This window comes from Achroia grisella, unplaced genomic scaffold (assembly GCF_030625045.1).
Source record: "Achroia grisella isolate CSIRO2021 unplaced genomic scaffold, CSIRO_AGI_Agris_v1 utg1920, whole genome shotgun sequence".
NCBI lineage: Eukaryota > Metazoa > Arthropoda > Insecta > Lepidoptera > Pyralidae > Achroia > Achroia grisella.
The window spans coordinates 1,992,877-2,014,671 of record NW_026712695.1 but is presented as its reverse complement, the minus strand read 5'-3'; the positions used below and the strand labels follow the sequence as shown (position 1 = coordinate 2,014,671).

General features: G+C 28.8%; 1 protein-coding gene across 1 annotated transcript in view; it reads left to right on the top strand.

Annotated features, from left to right (window-relative positions):
• Positions 1-13,497, top strand: part of LOC131841795 (acetylcholinesterase-like) — a 62,182-nt gene extending 48,685 nt beyond the window's left edge. Inside the window, exons 3-5 of the mRNA XM_059190122.1 lie at positions 671-813; positions 2,264-2,416; positions 13,330-13,497. Coding sequence (XP_059046105.1) covers positions 671-813; positions 2,264-2,416; positions 13,330-13,497 — 464 coding nt within the window. The remainder of the gene's footprint in view (positions 1-670; positions 814-2,263; positions 2,417-13,329) is intronic.
• Positions 13,498-21,795: the final 8,298 nt, after the last annotated feature.

The following is a 21,795-nucleotide window of genomic DNA, read 5'->3' as shown; positions in this document are numbered from 1 at the left end:
TGACTATTCAAAAGTGCTTCAATGTAAGTTTATTTGAATAAATGATTTTCTATTCTATTCTATTCTATTCAAAATATCTTTATTCATGTAGATCTATTACAGACTCTTAGGATATGTGAAATCTACCGTCAGTTCGAAATGATTTCGAGATGAGAAGAACTGATAAGAAACTCAGCTCGTATTTTTTTCAAATAAATGTTGTACATGTTTTTTACAATAATACACAGTCATTAAAATTCAAATTTAGGAGAATAGAGTGACCACCAGCATATGCTATCGCAAAGAACAAAAAATTTAATCAGTGTTCGCAACCTGAACAGACCAGTCCCCACAAGCAGCACCCGTTCACGAGTATGTCGATATATAAATTAAAAGAAATAGATAGACGATATATATTTAAAATAAAGAGATATATTTTTATTATAGATATATAAAATAAATTGTGTTTCATATTGTTAATATAAATGTAAGAATTCTATTAGTCTGAAAGGACTGTAACTGACGCTTCTTGTACATAATTCAAGGTAGTGTGTTTGGTGATGACAAATTAAACACACAAGTAATAAAGGATAAGGGTAGGCCTATGCTGTGTAATAATATCTGTCATTTTCAGAGGTAGTAGGTATCAGAAATTCCATACGTCCTTAATGTAAAAAATTTTTTTTTTCAGGAACTTATTTCTTACTCTATGATTTCCTTGACTATTTCGAAAAGGATGGCCCAAGTTTCTTGCAACGAGAAAAGTTTTTGGAAATCGTCGATACAATTTTCAAGGATTTCTCTAAAATTAAGAGAGAGGCAATTGTATTTCAAGTGAGTATTAATTTTATGTATTTTAATTTGAAATTTTGTTCAAGGATGTAATATATAAATTTAAAAAGTTAGTATTTTGGAGTGGTATTGTGAGATCTATTGATCTCAAATTTCCACAGTATTATATAAGCCTAGATTTAGAAAATGATGTTGCAGAATCGTATATATCCATAATATTTCTGTATATCTCACCTGGGAAATCATGGGTGGGGTTGTTAAGATATAGTAATAATTCAAATGTCTAAATTAATATACTTAAAAAATTTGAATAAATTATTTAGAGTAAACTTTAGATTCCCACAAGTACATTTTGGAGTTATTAATTTATCTTTTTAGTATAAAGTACGTTTGTTTGTTTTTCATTTCTTACTACTTGCTACTTTGAACACTCAACGAATAGTCATGAAAATGCATTATCAGGAATTTTTAGTATAAAGAAAATTTTTTGGCTTTTTGAAAATAGTATTTAGTAAAATAAGTAAAGAAGATGACATAGGGACACTGATATTTCTGCATCTAGGTATAGTATACACAATATAATTTTATTCTTATCTTATATACAGCAGCCGCTGGACAAGAACAAAATATTAGTTTATTTAAACGGAAATAGATAAGACTTTACGTCATCCGCATAATAATCCTCTTTGTGTAATAACATTTTATGAAAAATAAGACCATTGTTTTAAGCATGTTATCTAACATCAACCTACAGTTGAAGTACGTATGGTTCAAAACTGATATGCACTAACTGGAGAAACAACCACTCTTCAAGAAACCACTAAAAAGGATATCCTATTTGAAATAAGCGTCAATAATAAATAAAGACCGAGAATATTGTATGACTCCTCTCGATAGGCACATAAAAATATGTATAGATAGATTTATAAATATCGTCTTATATTTCTACACCGAAGAAGGAATCAGTATATTATTTTAATAGACATACATACGTGTAATAAATAAGTCGATTATCTTACCAGGAGTAACAAAGCATGAAGGTATGATGATCTGCAAATTTCACACAGTGTACTAAAAATGATGATATATTTATTTGTGCATAATCATATGCAGATACTACAATCAATGGGCGTTACAGAATGAATGCCGTGTATTTAATTACTTTGCCTATTATGACGTTAAAAAGTATATTGCTTTTGCTATGTTTTTCTCAAGATTTAATAAAAAATATATAAATAGATAGTAGAACCAAGTTTACACCATTCTTATGTTATCAGTCTCTTTAATTAGTTTTTATGTATACATCTAATTATAAACAGATTTTAATTAGAACTACTATTAATGTATAATATATTTGAAACTTTAATAAATTATATCGTTATGTTGATTTTGTATCGATCGATGGTCATAATTTTTATTGCCGTTTCTTCATGCACTTATTGTAGAATTAGAGTAGATATTAAAAATATACTTTTTGTATCTTCTTTTCTAGTATACCGACTGGGAAGAAATCACTGATGGCTATTTGAACCAGAAAATGATTGCTGATGTCGTTAGTGATTACTTTTTCGTGTGCCCTGCCAACTATTTCGCAGAAGTACTAGCTGACTCCGGAGTCGACGTTTATTACTATTATTTTACTCATGTAAGTATTTTTTTAGCTATTATCTATTTTATTGGAAATTTGGAACGTCCAAATATCGTAAGCCAGTCTTATTATTTTACTAATATTATATTATATGTCTTATTATTATAAACGCGGAATTTTGAGATTGTAGATGGATGGATATTTGTTGCTTTATCATGCAAAAACTACTGAATGAATTTCAGAGTAACTTTACAATAATAATTATACATCAGTATAACTCATAAGCTATATATTACACGCGGGTGAAACCACGGGCACAGCTTGTAATAATATATATATAATATATTATCATAGTAAATATATGTTGGTATATGACTTAACCGGCTTATTTTGGGGGCATATTGATACTTTATTATTAAATTTGTTAATGGCCGTTGTTAATAGAAGACATTAAAACCAGAATTTTATACTTAGAAATAGTGTAATTTTTGTCTTCTATTGTTCGTTTTGTATTGCGGTTGACATGTTGTGAACCTTTTACCTTTTACTAATTATATACCTACACATTTTACTATATTTATGTTCACTCCGGATTAAACTTCTACAATATCCCGTTTTTATACTATGTAAAATTGTAAACAACAATTTTATACACAATAAGTTGCAAATTATTCAATTATATTTTCATTTATTTCAAAGGAATTTCTAAAAGTTATGCTCGGAGGATTGAAATGAAAACTTTTGCTATCGTGTTAATTTAGCTAACGAACCAGACTCGAGTGCTCTTATGTAGAACCTGAGAGCGACATTCGCTTTTTACCTGCTGCTGCATGTGGGCTCAAAGGAAATTTACGTTCGAGGATGGTGTGTCGGAAAATCTGTCTCTCACGTACATACCTCTATAATGAAGATATATGAGATAAATACGCTTACGTGACCCATTTAGTAATTTAATAATTTTATATTTTTATTTATAATAACACACAGAACATACCTAGCTCAGACACCAGTCTCACACAAACAAATGCATTGTGCCTTTTATTTACATTTCTGTTGTAAGAGTGTAAATAAAAATGCATTTTATTATTGAAGGCCTCGGTAGTCTAGTGGTTAAGCACACCACCTTACATCTGATGGTCGTGGGCTCGATTCCTCGAAATCATGGGTATTCATGAGTATGATTGTTAATATCGGTCTGTGTGTTTTCTATGTATTTTATCTTTCCATTCTATGTTATATCAGTAGTCTAGTAGCCATAGCACAAGCTCTGCTTTGTGTGGGACTAGATGGCGCTGTAGGAATTGTCTTAGGATATTATTATTATCATATTTTTATTTTGATAAAATTGCACTAACATAGAAATTTCTTAGTCCAAATAAACTCACTCGACATATAACTCATAGAACTATTATGCAGTTTCCAGTTCCAAATCTATTCATCTTTTCAATGCAAGACTACATGGCTATTGTATAAATCTTCATCCGTAGAGCATTTTTATTCTTTTGTGATTCAATTCTTGACAATAGTCACTTGAGCTTGCTGTATTGTACCTGAAACTCGATTATAATGTTTGTCTTTCATTGAATGTACTTCTCCTGGGATTGAACTGTTGACTAAGTAAATATCGTTGATTTGAACACGCAATTTTCATATATCACGTATTAATATGAAATGTTTGCTTTATAGAACAAAATACTACCAATATTTTTATTTATATTTTGGATTTTGAATTATTACTTAATACATTAAATTACTTAATGGGTATTAAACAACTGTTAAGATAATAATACATAGATATTTTTTTTGTAAATACATATATAAGATACAAACAAAACACCAAACCCGATACAAACAATCATACTCATGACTGCAAATGTTTGTACCGCGGGAGGAATCGAACCTACGACCATCGAAATTACGAGTATGGTTAGCATCACAGTTAAGCCGCTAGTTAATTAATAATTATGTATTAATTAAAATCAAATAAATATTATTTTATCAAATTGTTTTATAGGCAATTATGTATTTAACTCAGATAATATAATTAAAAAAAATATTATTCAGCGTCAGTATGTATTTAGTATGTAACGCCTAATCCCAAATGAATTTTTATTTCTTCTGTAGGATGATTTATAAATGCTAGATTTGCTTATTTACATACCTATAAATACTGCATATAAAGTATATTATAAATAACAGTTTCTAAATGAAAGAAATATTTTGATCGTGGAACTGTCACTTGATATTCCGCTTCGCTTCCTTTCTAATTATTGTGCTACAACAGTTTTTAATAAACTACTGATCCTATAAAGGTTCAATAACTTCTCCTTCCGCGTACTAATTACCTTAATTAACAATCATGACTCAAACAAGTACTATACCGTAGTTGTTATATAATATATAATGACTACAGTGACCCACAAAAGAAATCGAAATAACATTGAAACAGCAATATCTTCATTAAATATTCAAACCTAAATTAATCGATGTCAGACAGAAAGCTTTGAGAGATATTAATTTGGAATAAACTGCCACCGAGTTAATGTCACGATATTATTAAACCAGGTTGATTTACTATTAAATTAATATTACTGTTACATTTGTATTCAATATCAAGGACATAAAATACGAGGTCATCATAGTCAAATCTAGAAAACAAAAGAGCAACAAACATAGCCGTATGTAAGTACTTTTCAATCAACTTCAACAAGAAACAATTCATATTGGTTATATATATTATATATTATTAATTTGTGGGTATGGACCTGCAAGTGTCACATACCTAAGGCGAATTATTTATGATTTTATGGCTAGTCCCATTGTGATTTTATCGATCATGCTAGGTAATTTCCAGCGAAATGAATGCGATTGTTTTTTTATATATTTATTGATTAATCACAATATTAAGAGAAAATACATCACATACCTCGTCGATTTTAGTATAGAAGAAGTTTACTCGAACAGACAGACTGATACGAACAAAAGTTTAATTGCCACGTCTCTCCCAGATTTTCCAACAATAAAAAACTTTCATTTTAGTTAAAATAAATGCTTGCTAAATACATTGTATTGAGATTTTTACATTATTCTACGTGGAACAGAGTGCAATGATATCAGTAATCCTAATAGCTATTCCATTTTTCACAAAGTCTCACACAGACCAAGTAACAAGTACTAAAGTAGCGAGGTAAATTTCTGATAATGTGAAAAAAAGCACCGTCGTTGGTCTCCATATGAAAAAAAATGAGATAAATGGCGGACAATAAATCAGGAAGTTAACATGGGCGGCGTAGCTGGCGATTTGTCGGCGGGAAACGTTTTGACTGACGAGCTGCCACGCCGGCCGGAGACATTTTATGGGCCGCGAGCAACGAAAACAAGCCCGGCATTGGTCGGGTACTATCTGTCTTTTCACGAAATGAATAATTAAGTATATTGTTAAGTTTTGAATTTATTATCACGCTAACATTGCGAGAACGTCTGGCCATCAATTTATAGCTAAAATACTCATAGCTCATAGTAGATTGAAATCTGTAAAATAATAATATAATAAATAAAAATACTGCTTTATTTTACCATGGTGAATATTCCTTTCGTGTAATGTGTACAAGTACTTACAATAAAAATGACGTAAAGTATAAAAAAATGACGTTTATGAATTAGATTTTAGTATCATTATTTATACAGAAATATCTATCTTATAATCTAGGCTATTATTCGATAAGACTAACTTTTCATTTCAATCAAAATACACAATTTACGCTGAAATACAGATAACAATTATAGAAGAAATATTTTGACACAATGGTTAACGACATAGACCATAATAAATTATAATAAATATTGCATTTAACTAATCTTGCCTAATTATTTTTTGCAATTTAAATAATTATAAAGGTACTAATGGATATTAGAATAATTTCACTACTATTTGTTATAAAATAAGTTAATGTAATAAATACTGTACAGAAAACAATTGAGTGAAATAAAATAAATACATAGATTATTTTTGTTTATTTCATATTATGTTTAACAAAAATTACATCCGGTCCGGATTCGATTCCTCATACGGTACGAAGATTTAAATTCATGATCTCTGTATCGCTCTGGGTGTTTTCTATGTATATCTTCTTATATATAAAATTCTCCTGTTACTTGTTACTTACCATACTCCTCCGAAACGGCTTGACTTATTTTTATAAAATTTTATATGTATATTCAGTAGGTCTGAGAATCGTCTACTATTTATTTTTTATAGCCCTAAGTGTGTTAGTTTCATAGCCCATATTAATTAATTAAATTACACAGACAACCCTAAATTTTCATTCTTCTATTACCAACTCCTATATTTTTAATAGCGATTTTAATTTATATAGGAACAACGTTTGCTGAGACAACTAGTTATGTATGTATTTACAATAAAATGTATCAACATTTTGATTTAACAATTAAAATGTTGGTTTCTTAATGTCATTAAAATTATTACCGTGTATATTTGATGTAGGTATAAAATAGATTATAGGAATTAAAGTGGACCACAGACGACAAACGGCTATGGCCAGCTTTAATAAATTAGCCATGGGTCAGACCAGACTGGCAAAGCCAAAGGTCACAGATTAACAACGGGCTATTTTGGGTTGTGACCCGTCGCCGTTCCATTTCTGCTCTCGACACTGCTTCTACTTTATCATTGTGTTCGTATTTCTTCTATAGACATTGATGACTACAACTAAGATTAATTCTACAAAATACTGATTTTCTTCTTTTATGTATGACGTAATTAGTAACGGTTTAATATTACCATTAGTCCAATACTTATCCACAGCTGATTGAGCCTTTCCTAATGCGGTTTAATATGGAATCTATATTTATAGCAAAATTCATAAAAATGATTCAAAGTCAAATATTATTTATCATATATGATACCTTAGACCTCTTATGTCATATTTTTTATGACAGTCTCTACCAGTGGGTCGGTTACATCAAGTGTTTCAGTTGATATGAACTATTTCAAAATCTCCGGAATCTCCGGAATTAGTCGACGATTACCACTTATCATCAGGCGAATAGACAGCTTGTTTGCCAATAACATAAAGAATATTAAAATCCATTAGAAAAATCAGATGAAGTAATCAGACATTGACAACTTTTCGCTCGGTACATTTTGGTTTCGTATCAGTATTTCTAACACCAGAGAATCAGTGAGAAATATAAATTGACATACAAAGTTTTGTCCAGATTTTAACTTGCATTCTCTTTGGAGTAATTCAGGGCATAAACGACAATAATAACATTTTTTATACAATTTATACATGCTATGTTTTTAGTAAATCTAATTTTATTAAAAAACAAAATCAGAGTTTAAGGTAGGATAAAAAAATATTGTCATTAATTTTCACTATAAGTCGTAAAATTGTTTTATCGAGTTTTATTTCTATTTTTTTTAATTTCTTTCCCTTTATACTTAGCCTAACAGTATTTAATTTTTATATCGACAGCACTAGTATATTTTCATGCAATAATATATCGAAGAACGAAAATAAAAATAATAATGTACTGATCTGACTATGAACTAAAATACAAAGGCAGATAGAAAAAGAAACTCTACCAATTGTTATTTCGTCTACAGGTGCCATTCCATCCTTACACGCTTTCCTTAAAATATTATAACTTCATCCACTTACCTTATATACTTCACCAAAACGCTGTTATACTTATCTTAGCAATTTTTTGTCTTCCACTTAAAAATAATCACTATTTCTTTTATCCTATATCTACCTATCTTTGTTAGGTGCTTTTTGAAAAGACAATACTATCACCCCTGAGAATACTAACAATACTAGTATATCGATAAATAAGAATATAATATTCTAAAAATAAAAAAATTCGCATACGTCTAAAGGTTGTAAGCTCTCCAGATCTAATAATGTTACTGACAAAAAGCTCCCAGAATTTAGACTTTGTCCGTAGTTACGCTTACAATTCAAAGGTCGAAGGTTAAGTCATACCTTTGTGAACAAGAAAGTTGATAAGTGCCCGAGACCACATATACAAATAGTACATATTTGGAAAACGTGGGCATCTAAACAGAGTGTATATGTATCTATATAGACAAGTAATCATTTGCTAGCGATGGTCCACATACAAGTACATCTTTACATATAATAAAATCCTAATATTATAGCGAGGCGAAACCCTGTTTGTGTGTTAAGGTTTCATATAATTCAGGAGGTTTAGAATACGATTCATATACCTTAAGTTGTTAAAATGTAATGGGAAAGGAATAGTTTATATCAAAATAAGTATTAAAATAACAACTACAGTAACAAGTCCAAACCGATGTATTATATTTTACTGATAAATGTATTATAGTTTTGAAATAAACGCATTCTTCGCAGGCTGTAAACGGTTGCCTGCGTACCCATGTTAGTCTTACCTATTTCAGCTGTTAAACAGCTTACTTTGTAGATACGCTATGTTACAGTTTTAAAATTACAGGTTAAGAGTCATGACATCTTAGTTATACGGAATTTCAATGATTTGGTGATCGCATTGAGCGTCATTTTATAGCGTGATATCGGTAGTGTCGTTCATATATACATATATAGGGGACGGTTATCTCTTATTATCAGGTAAGACTTTAGTTGCATTTACATTCCAATATTTGGCTGTTGGGAACTGAAAAATTATATAAGTTGTAAGTGTTGTGTTGTTGTTGTATAATTTTTCGAAAGAAAATAGCAAACCCAATCGATCTTAGTTATTAAATTTGTAAACGTCTCAAGTAAATATGAGTGGATATAAAAGTATGGAAATCACCTTTATCTTCATCTATAGGAACGTTCTTCGTATATTCGAAAGTAAGTCCTATATCTGTAGGTCTTAATTATAATAATTAATCATTTGATATTTACAAAAGTTTAAGTGTAGGAATCGTCCATCAAATCACGTATATTGTATTACATTCTTTTTTCTTCTATTTGATCATAATGACTGTAAGACCCCATAAATTGTTTTTTTAACTACCTTTTAATTCCAAAGACATTTATCTAATTTAGGCTAGCTATTTAACGTCCTTAACTTGTTTAACCTTGACCTGTTTTCGTGTTTCTTCCAAAAGTACGATTAGGGCGAAAACGAAAGTCTTCAGCTAACGTGACTCGGGATTGAATCACTTCCCTTGTTAATATTGTAAACGTTTAGAAGCTATCAATAAATATTTAAACTTAATAAGAGATATTAAAACCTCAATTTTTATCGTTTATAAATTTTCTCTCTGTATTTTAATGTAAATAAAACATCAAAATACAGAAAGAAAAGTAAGGTATCAAAGTAAGTAATATACTTACTTTGATACCAATTCTCTTCGTTAATACGCAATTTAATGTGGATGTTAATTTACTTCGTCGGACCATAAACGGATTATCCTAAAAAAACAAAACGGATTTTTATTTTTTTTAATTTCTATGAATGGTGTAATATTCAGTAAGTTTATATAAAAATTGGTCGACGTACTCAAGCCAAGAGGTATGTTAATTAAAAGTAAAACAATCAATTAATTACTTCACATACCTAGTTATTCATGTATGACATATGCAGTTGCAATAACATCTAATCATAATTTAGCTATCATATGTTAAAAATATCGTATAGCAAAGATCACTTTTCATTACAATTTTATCGTAATTTAAACAGGTTTCTTTCTAATTTATAAATGATAATAATGTTTTTGTAGAAAATATCTAACTTAAAATTTTACAATGTTATCTGATTGAACAGAGATTAAGTGCGTTGCGGTGCGGTTTCTATGTTGATTGTCGCATGCCTAATCCTTGTTGTTAATTAAATATAAGTAAATCAATATTTATTTAAAAGAGCAACACACAAGTTTCTTGCTTATTCTTCTTGTGATGAATCTGCATTCCGAATAAGCGGTAAAATAAAAAAACTTGACTATTCAAAAGTGCTTATATTAAGTTTATTTGAATAAAGATTATTTCTATTTCTATTTCTATTTCTATTACATAACGGTGCTCAACCTATTTTAAACAATTTTACAGAATATTAGTTAAGTTCTGGTTTTTTGTTATAAATTCTCCTTTTTTCTGTGTATTTTTTTTTGTGTATTTCTGTTCAGTAAAGTTTGTCATTAAAATCTAACTAGCTATCTAAAATATATATTATGTACTACTATATACTCCCTTAAATTTATTTAAATGTATAGGTTTTAGTTAAAATACACCATAAATTTAATATTTTTGCAATGAACGAATAAAAGCGTTTGTAAAGTTATAAAAACTACACGAAACAGTGCATCGTAATAAAATTATACAAAATGTTATACATTTTATGCGAGCTGACCTTTTACGAGGTTGTACTACGAGTGTGTACATACATATATTAGAGGTACATGACGACGCATAAAGTTGGCTCGCCCGAGCAGCTTGCATTATTAAGCGGACCAAATGAACTTTTAATTTAATGCCCAACTCAAAAACCTTACTAAGTGGACTGAGTACTAATTTAAGACTTTTTTAAATGAGACGTTTTTAATTTCTTTCAAGTAACAGAACAAGCCAGAATCGTTTTCATTGATCATTATGCTTTTAGTCGTATGAATGCTGTTTTATCTCACCCCTTATTTTGTATAAAGTTGTATGATTTAATTCAATAATAAGTATAGACAGTGTGTTGGGAATCTTAGTAATAAAGACTAGAGTTCCTACTGCCAGCAATGTACCATATCAGGTCCTTCCAGAGACCATCGTAATTACCTAATAAATTCGATACGATCGGCCAAATCTGACTTCTTGCTTAACTAATACTGCTAACCCTGTGTATACCGTTAGCACAGGAGGAATTCTTTTAATTTTCATTAAACAAAATGTATATGTGGTAATCAGGAACAATACATTAAATATAATACGCAAAATCTTAAACATTTAATGCTGAATAAAATTCATTTAAAAAAGTAACATGTAAGTTTCTTATAATTTATGATGACACTGTTTTCCGAACAAGAGGTAGAATTATAAAAATAAAAATATTCAAAAGTGCTTATATTATGTTTATTCTAATAAAATTTATTTCTATTTCTATATTACGTTATTTGTAGTCCTTTAATGAAAAACTATTGTATTTCTCGCTCGCTTATCTTGCTAAATATATCGTATTGCTATTATGTATCATATAGATTTTAGTCTATAAAACAAAAGGCGTAATATTTTCAACAGTGGAGTGAGTAGAGAACTATCATTATAAAATATATTCCGTATTATACAAGAATTATTTATACTAGTCCATTGTACATAAAGAAAGGTAAAAGATAAAAGCTCTTAAGATATTAATGATTACAATGGTGGACTTTCTTAATAAAAGGTTTTTATTATCTACTTCACGCTCGAGTCGAATTATGTAGCAGTAAAACCTATATAAGTATATAGTAGTATTTTTCCTATAACAAAAATTACTATGTTAACGCTTACAAGTTTATAATAGATTCTTAAATAACACGTAAAGGTCGCGACCATGGGTATAATAATGTCATATCAATTCCAACCAAAGTTACTACTACTTCCCGTTCGGTACTTTGTTATTAGAAGGAAATATTACTTATTACCGAGTGAGTACTGTCTTTATATTGTAATGAAAAGTATACGTAAAGAGTATGAGGTATTTATATTTAAGTAGTAGTAAGATAATAATAAAATACTATTTTATTGCTGTATATAAAGACTTTAAACAAATCATTTAAATCAACTCTAAATCTTCTTCTGAAACCTTTATATACCTAAATAAAAATAAGATCCACCAATTTCAGCTATTTTTTTATAATAAATAATAAAGTTCATAAAAATATTACTATAATATATTTTTTTATTAATAAAATATATTTAATAATAAATCACATTTTAGTCATCAAAAACATCCAGTCCTAATTCAATAGAAGTTTGAAGATAAATACGCGTCAAGGAAAAAGGGAAGGGCGTAGGAAATCAGGTTGTTTACCTGTGTATGTCCTCACTTCACAAACACTTCACTCACTCACAAAATTAGGAAAGAAATATACCTAGTTACTTATCATCTTGATATTATTTTTTATATTTTACAGTCATTAATTATCTAGTATAGCGTTTACATTAATTTAATATGTATTTAAAATTAATGGCGAAAATCCATTCGCGGCTTTATTTGGCTTTTTGTCTCCGGTTATAATATATATATTTTACATGACTGATATACTGATAAGTAATGATCTATTGTAATATTTTATGACTTCTTTCTGCTTTGTTATTATTGTCAACTGTACTTTTGTACAATAACTGCTGTGTTTATAGGGCTATTACAATTGCTATAATAGAATAATCAATATAACAAGGCCACTATAGTGCTTCATTTTGCATTAAAGTACCTACGATTAAAGTCGGTCGGTTTTGAGTCCTTGACAAAAGTCAAGATATTTTACGATATAGCCACGCAAGCCATTTGGACAATGCGCAACTTGGCGTTCTACATCAAATAGAACTTTCAGCTTTGATAGCCTTGGATAAATAAATGGGTCTACGTCGTGAATATAAAAGATGTGCGAGAATATAGATAATTGGAAAAAATAGTTAACCGAGTGTATTCACCATGATTTCCTTATAGGCAGTGTGATAGTTTCATGCAAAGAGGAATATTAGGAATAGGAATATAGGAAGTTATTCTGAATTAATAAAAGTATGCAAAATTGTTTTATTGAAGTAACGTAAATATGTCGATAGGTTCTTGAGCACATAACTCAGATATTTCTTAATGTAGGTTCGTGAATTTTGAGTAGATATTCAACTTAATATATCTAAATTAATTATGACTTAAATGCCGTGTGCGCATGATTTCGTCGTCTATTGTATTATATTTACACTTCAATTATTACTAATAAAATATTCTAATTTCCATTTTTAATTTACACTCAATGTTTATTTGTTTAGCGCACTAGTACCAGCCTTTGGGGCGAATGGATGGGAGTTATGCATGGAGATGAAATGGAATATGTCTTTGGACATCCATTGAATATGTCCTTACAGTATCACACAAGAGAACGAGATTTGGCTGCTCACATCATGCAGTCCTTCACCAGATTTGCTCTTACTGGGTGAGTAAATAGATACCTAATATTAACTAATATTTTATTAACTTCGTAGTGTTTTGTTGTAACTATGTATTATTACTATTTGTCGTTTTTTAATTCCAGCGATTATTTTTTTCTATTAATGTTATCTTCTTAGAAATCCATATCCTTGATTCTTGTTACGTATCAATATGTAACTTCCCCGTCCAATCGAAATTGCGACGGCCTAAGCCGGGGTGCAATCCGGGGCCCCCAGATCATAGTCGTATTCGTCAGACAGAAGTTGGGCTTCAGTCCTTGGCGCGGCGCGAGGGCGCGATTTTGGAGTGTGATTTGCGCTTGTATTGTATTATTCAGTGAAGCTGTACTGGCCAGCTACGGTCAATAGTAATTATAATAGTTTGAAAAAGTATATCTTCAAAGAAAAAGTTCCGTAGTCTGGCCAGCATAGAATCTATCAAAATACAAATGTACGTGTGTAGGTATTTTTCATAAATTTCTTCATTATTCCTTATGTATAATTTTTGGTCTGTTTTTGTTTATGTTATATATAGGTATCTTCTTTGTGTGATAATGCGGTAATATTACTTCATAACTTGTTGTTATTTGTCAACATGAAACGTTTTTGTTGGAAATATTTAATTCGATGTGATACCTACCTGTGTACATAAAATAATAATAAGCTTAGCTGAAGGCAAGCAAGGTGTCCTAACGAACCCAATACCGGATAATGAAGTTATCGATTCTGCCTTTTCATACAAGGCGATAGGAGGAATTTCTCCGAAGTAATCTTGTTTCGTTACAAATATATAAAGAAACGATATCAAATAAGAAATACTTATACATATACCTACACGGAGACATTAACTGTTTATTGACTCCTAAAATATCCACAAATTGATTAAGTATAAATATAATGTATTGTTATTATAATTAATGACCAGGTTGTTATTACGATGTGGTTTATATTTTTAATATATAGCTCGTCTTAATTTATGCATTATGCAAATATGACTATTACATGCACGTAATATCTAATGATAGATTTAAGTTTAATAGCTTATAACATGCGAAATATTACAAATTCATATAAATGTGATAAGTATAATATTTTTTAAATAAGTTTAAAATTATAAGTAACATTCGTAATAAGAACATTATTTTACAAGTGTATATATATTTTTATAATAAAAGTTGTCTTAGTTAAACACATACACTGGATGTCTTACTACTTAATGTAATAGTAAAAGATAGACGATAAACGATAAATAACTTCAACGTTGCCAGTAAAGTAGGTAATAATATTGTTCTGATTTGTATCGCTTCATGGCGTTTTATGGTATATCAAAATACAAATCTAGATACAAAAGTAATGTTAACTTAAAGATGTCGCCAATATAAAAAATAAAAATTAAATTAGTATCAAATTCACTATATCAGAAAACCTTTTTTTAATGCGAAAAAAGGGTTGAAAGGGGATCAAAATGGATATACAGTTCACACCACTATATTACAACACATCGCGTGTTTACTAAAAATCATCATTTTAGAAAATATTGTTTTTTGACATTTATATGTAAAATCGTATATATGTATGTGTTTTTCTTTAAACTTTTTAGGAAATTTTAGCCCAACTTAAAGTTTTACAATATAAATTACAAAAATTAAAGTCAATGTCCAATGTCAAATGTTGTTTCTCTGTTCTGACGAACTTATTAAAAAAAAACTTAATAACAATCACAATTTCTTCACATTTTATTATTTATATTTTTTAAATAATGTTGTGGTGTGGCACTATCCGAAATTAAATTAGTTACCCATTTTTGTAGGTTATTCAGAAATAATGTGTGGGTGTTTATTTAAAAAGCATTAACACAAAATTAATAAAGTATAGGTATTAATAAATATATGGTTGTTGTATCAAAATAGCATTTTCTTATTTTTCACTAAAATAAAAACTAACTGTCTTTTTTATAAAATAAATTACATTGTGTCATATATTATGAAACTATTTAAATTATTTAGATGGTTGGTTTGTACCCACAAAAATATATTTTTGTGCTGCGACAAAAATCCCTGCTGCGCTCTATTTGTCTCGTCTGTCTGTCTCGCTTTCACGCCACAACTACAACCGATTTGAATAAAATTTGGTATACATCAGACCTGAGAACGGACTTTTTTTAATGCTGGAATGAAATATTTTGAATAAACAATGTATGTAAAAAATTACCCTTAATGGTTAGTCATTTTATTACACCATTTTTTAAGCTAGAGGCTTGAAACTTAGTTGTGAGGCTGTTGAATATAAAATATTTCATTGTTTGTATATTACCCCAAAAAAATATTATGAATCAATAAAAGATATTGATAAATAATATGACATTCGAGTTTGTACGTAAAATAGATAAACCGCTTTTTGAAGTGCACATCGGATTGCATCATTGTTTGATTAAAGTAAAATAGGTGCAATTTTTAATATTGTTCTGATTTGATTGATCATTCATTGTTTGTAAAAAATTCATGGCGTTTTATGGTATATCAAAATACAAATCTTTTTAGATACAAAAGACATTCATTGTTTGTAAAAAATTTACTTACGTATTTATTTTAAATTCGTATTTTTTAAACTAGAACGATGAAACTATTTTCATTGGTCTTTTGTAGAAAAATTATAACTGTGAAAGTAACTCTTTGTCATTCTGTCAGTCTTACGCTCCAAAACAAAACAAAAATTTAAATGAAAATACATATTTATTATAATACTAATATTTTTTAAAACTTTATTTTTAGAATAAATATGTCATTCAATGTTTGTAAAATTTTGGGGGGGGTAGTAAAATAAAATAGGGAATGAAAGTTATTGTGGAAATTTGCTGTTTGTGTGGTTGTGGAAGCTTAAACGATTAAACTTTTTTCTTTGTCTTTTTAGAGTTAGTTTATTAAGTACCTTACTTATATTGTAAATGTGAAAGTGTGTTTAAATATAACATTTAAATATTTGAAACAGACATTTTGATCCTGAGATAGAAAAATGGTTGCAAGAGGATTGAAAGGGTGTTTAAAGCTAAAACGATGAAACTTATTTATTTGACTTATATTGTGTTAAATATTTTTTCATTATTTACGCGGACGAAGTCGCGGGTACAGCTAGTCTATTCATAAAGCAAAAAGTTTCTTATGATAAAACTTCGTTCCGAATGAATGGCAGAAAAAAAAATTGTATTCAAAAGAGCTTGTACTGCGTTTATTTGAATAAAGATTATTTCTATTTCTAAATAACATTTATGTCCGTTTCAGAATTGGAGCACGTTCCATGCGACGGTGCAGTCACAGGTCCTTACAGTAGTGTAGCCGGAACTACGCTGCCTATAGCGCTGCTTACGACTCTCGCTACAACCGTCACATTGTAATTTATATTCTAGCTCAAACGTTATTAAGTATATTTTTGAAGACAGTGAATATAAAATGTGCTTAGTACAATGTAGTTATATGGAATTTTAGGGGATTTATTTTATAGTAAAATTTATTTACAGTTTTAGGAAGTGTTTCGTGGGTATAGAATTTATTAGGATTATAAAGAAGAGAAGAAACTATGTTTGGATACTGAACTTTAATAAGAAAAATCGAATTATTGATCGTGAACGGGAAATGGAGGTGGAAAGAAATATGAACTGGTGGTAATTGTATACAAGATTTGTAATGTATGGTTATTATTATTCTGAATGTATCCAATGTTTAATGATATTGCTTGAAAGAACGTAAATTAATTATTAATGTATACATACAATACCTGCATTGTTTCAAACTATTATACAGATATGTTGATTTGAAATTATATAATAATATATTTATAATGTAGAAAGATGTTACTTGTGTTAATAGAAGTTGTTTTTTTAAAAGGTTCCTGTAGTAGTTCATTTAATTGTTTGATCTAATTGTAACAAAAATATTATAATATTTCGTTTCATGTTGTAATGTTTAATAAAAATAAGAAAATATGACAGGTTAATATCCTTAGTATGTGTGTGTAATCTATTGTATTAACATTAGAAAATTATATGTCAGCTTTGATTGTTGAAGCCATGCTTTCACACACAACGTGGGATATCACTTCACATATCAACATGTGCCTCTGCTTAAATAGCAAAAATTACATATCTTTATTGTAGCAAAATTTTAGAATTTTATATTGATAAAGCGAATATAAGTCGAGCGTATACTGTGAGACGAATTTTTATCAATATATTTAGGTACATTTACTACTACTTAGGAAGCTATTAATTCGTACCACTTGAGGATCTTATGAACTCCAAATTCTTATGACTTTGAACAGATAATAGTACCTATATTTTGTAAATAAATCCCTTCTTATGAATAAGTCGCAATATATTAAACACTATATAGACTTACTCGTGTACGTATATAATGTAATAATGGCATACATATTTTTTAACAAAGAAACACTAATGAACGTAATGTTTGTCTCGTATAGCTACTTGTTCGATGTATGCTGAAAGTGTATTGCATTGTTACTATTTACCAAAGAGCTTGAAAAGCAGCAAACTTTTACAATGTAATTGCCAAGAAAAATGATCTATATTAGTGTACAGTTGTAGTTAGAAAACATTATAAGTCTGCCGTTCGCGTTGATGCCAATGAAACATCTTGTTATTCCTCATGCGCGTCGTAGACTTAAGTATTTTCTAGCCGTAAAAATTAAAGGCAGATTACTTCGCCAAGGCTGAAGCATATTTATAAATGAAATAGTTTTTCACTTATCTACCTTAATACTTTTACAAAATCTTACAATTTAAAAGAGGTATCCTATATATACAAATATTAGTATATTTATCTCAATTTTACACTGAGTAAATTATTTATTGAGTTTGATTTGAGTCTATCTCTATTCTGGTCCTACCTAATCTGTAGCTTAATAATGCTTTAAGTGAAAAGTATCTTATGAATTACCTAAATAGAATGTTTTATACTTTAAAATAAAATTTATACTAAAGAAACACTTAGCGTTAAATATTTATATGCGATTGTCAATTACTATCCTTGGGCGTGTCTTGGAATGTATTGGGATCATGATGGAAAAGGTTAGTCTACTCTATAAGTAAATGTCAAATATTTTGCATTGAAGTATGAAACGCCATTAGCATGTAGATGATTATATTAATTTGAACTCACATTACATAAAAATATAGATCAATGTTTAGTGCATAAAAATATTAGCACAAAGTAGTCTTGTGTCGTATCTTACTTCATGTAACGTTTATCTTTGTGGTACGCGTCCAGTTTTCATTGGAGTCTGTAAGAAATACTAATGATGTCACCAATCAATAATTATATGATTGACTTTAAATATTAAAATTAATATATATGCATGTAGAGTGAAAAATAATGTGAAGGTTAGAAAAAAGTAATCACTTCCAAGTCTTTTCAGGACTACAATACTATATTGAACATGTATCTACATTGATTAAAGATTACCTAGTTAAAGTTCTTTTTATCCTGTACCACAATATAACAATATATAATCCACAATGATATATCTAGGTACTACTTCTTGTCAATGCTACGTTAAATGGTGGACATTGTTTGGCTTGAGTGATATATCATTAGTACACCATAATGTACCTAAATGTAAGGCAGAATTAGTTCTGAGTTTTACATACACTTACTTTTAGGTGGCATTCGCATAAAATAGATACATACCTTCAATAGGGAGAGAGATATGTTTATTATACACTTAATAAATGTAACGCGTATATATAATGTTATGCAACTAAACGCATTGTAGTTGTGCCAGGAAACTCAGGGAATTAGCTGAGAAATACGGATGTGTACCCATAGAAACAGTTGTTGCTTAACGACAGAGGCCATAATAATATTATCGGACATAGCAAAAGTACGTCACACGCTTTCTTGTCGAATTATGTAAGCACAATTTAAGAAGTTGTATGGGATAGCTTTAATTAGATAAATTTAAGATGTAAACTGATGTAATTAATGAATGTAATCTTTAAGATAGTAGTCAATGTTCTTTTTGTCTGCTACATTATTATATAAAAACATACTGATGTTAATATATTATGTTTTTAAAATTCATGTAATAGATGTTTTCTTCTAAAATAATAGTTAAAAAAAAATCTTCTAAAATTTAATTAATTCTATTGAAAACTGAAAAATTTTGGTCTTATAATTTTAAAACGTATAGAAATATTAAGTTCTATCTATCTATAGTTTTATCAGATTATGCTGATTATAAGTTATTTACCTGATCAAGTTTAGGTCTTCATTAATTTTTTTTACATTATGTAATGTTTCCTGTTCCCTTTTTTTCATAAATATTTTACATTAAGTTAAGGCCTAAACTTCTTACATACCTATAACATTCCAATATTTTGACTAATAAAAATGTTTAAATGTTACATAATAGAACTTCTATGAATAAGTTACTCATTAGATGTAGCTTAGAATATATGTATTTAATATTAGTTAATAGATTGAATGTGATTGCCATATAGTAAATTCATGTAACATATTACTGGATTTCTCAAAGATGGGTATTGATCATATAATGCAGTATTATTAAGAGAGTATAACGATTTGTCAAATGCACGTATTAAATAAAAGAATATATAATTACCACGGAATAGCAGGCTATTAAAGGAAGATTTTCAACGTATATTTTATGTCATACTCTTTTATGTGTAGGAAATTAGAAAGAGAATGGTATTGTTTGTTAGATAAAATAAATGTTCAATGTTAATTACGTAACGAAGCTTCATCCATTATGCAAACATTGTAGTAGTTACTGCTTTACAAATTAGGTGCTAATTTTAATATATTATGTATACAAATATGAGTGTACACTTATTGATTTTGTACTAAATACAACTGAAATGCGAATGACGTTGACAATATCTGTATAACAATGTTTTAAATTGTTAGATACGTATTGTTCATACTTGTACCATATGAATATATTCTAATAAGTTGAAGGACAATGTGTATGTATGAATTACAGAGAAGGCCGTATATGATAAAAAGAGTCATTGATTAGTATACAATATAATGTGATATAGGGCCAGTGTGAATAGAACGTACCTAACTCACTGCGTGCTGTTGTAAAGCTTTGTGGTAGGCGATTCTTCATTTTCCCTAAGTTTAATTCTCGCATAACTCTTTTATTATAAAAAATATGTGTACGCATAATTTTCAAATAACTAGAAAAATATATTAATCATTAACTCATAGAATTTGAATGTATTATGTCAGTTAATTAGATGTTTATTAGGATTTTGACATTGTGTAAATTCGTTTGTACAGTTGCACGAAGATTTATTTCACTGTAGTGAGAACAATCAATATTTTTATCTGAATATGTTAGACAATAGTTATAATGTTTTGCTTTACATATTTAATTATTATCTTATCTTATCAGGAAATTACTCAATAAAGTTTAATTAAAACTGGACTTTTATTTGCTGTTTGCGAAGTAGTTTTAATAAATTAACATAGAGTCTTTATGAAAAGTCACTTCTGTTGTGTTCCAAGGATTTATAGGACTCGACATAGATCAATAATTTAATTCTGACAGTTAAATTAAAATGTGAAATTATAGGATACAAAGAGCAAGAATGAGCAATATTGAGCAAGAATGGCAACACTCTATATAGTAATACACAAACAATAAGTTGTTTCATTATTTACAACTTACTGCCAAAATGCATAAAAGAGCATGTTCCACTCGATTGGTCAGGATTTCTATTATTTAATATTCTACGAACCATATGACAAATATGTCACCATGTTGTCCATCACCGTGTTGTATGACACCATCACCATCTCTGAGTTCATACTAAAAATGTATGTTGATTTTAATCTCTAAAGTCTACTTTTGATTATACTATGAATCAATTAGGTACTATTAATTATAAAATAGAAAAAAGATATATATTGTTTGTGAATTCCATTTGATACAAGCATAAAAGTAATAAATTTTTAATAAATTCGATACTTCGCCACTAATTAGGTGAGACTATGTAATACAATACCTGCTTACAAAAAATGCAAGTACTGCTATCTGTGTTTCAATGAATAGACGAAAAGGTAACCATTTCAGTAGTGAAATATGGATGTATGCAAATAAGTAATTCTGTTTTCTCAGCACTTTTTAAAGGGGTACATTGACTCGCTTGCTTGGACGAAAGTAATATTCAACCTCATATACAGATGGCGTGTTAAGTAGTATCAGCTATTTTGTTATAAATACTTTAATTTAATAAAATATTATAATCCAGACGTTCTCATATTGAAC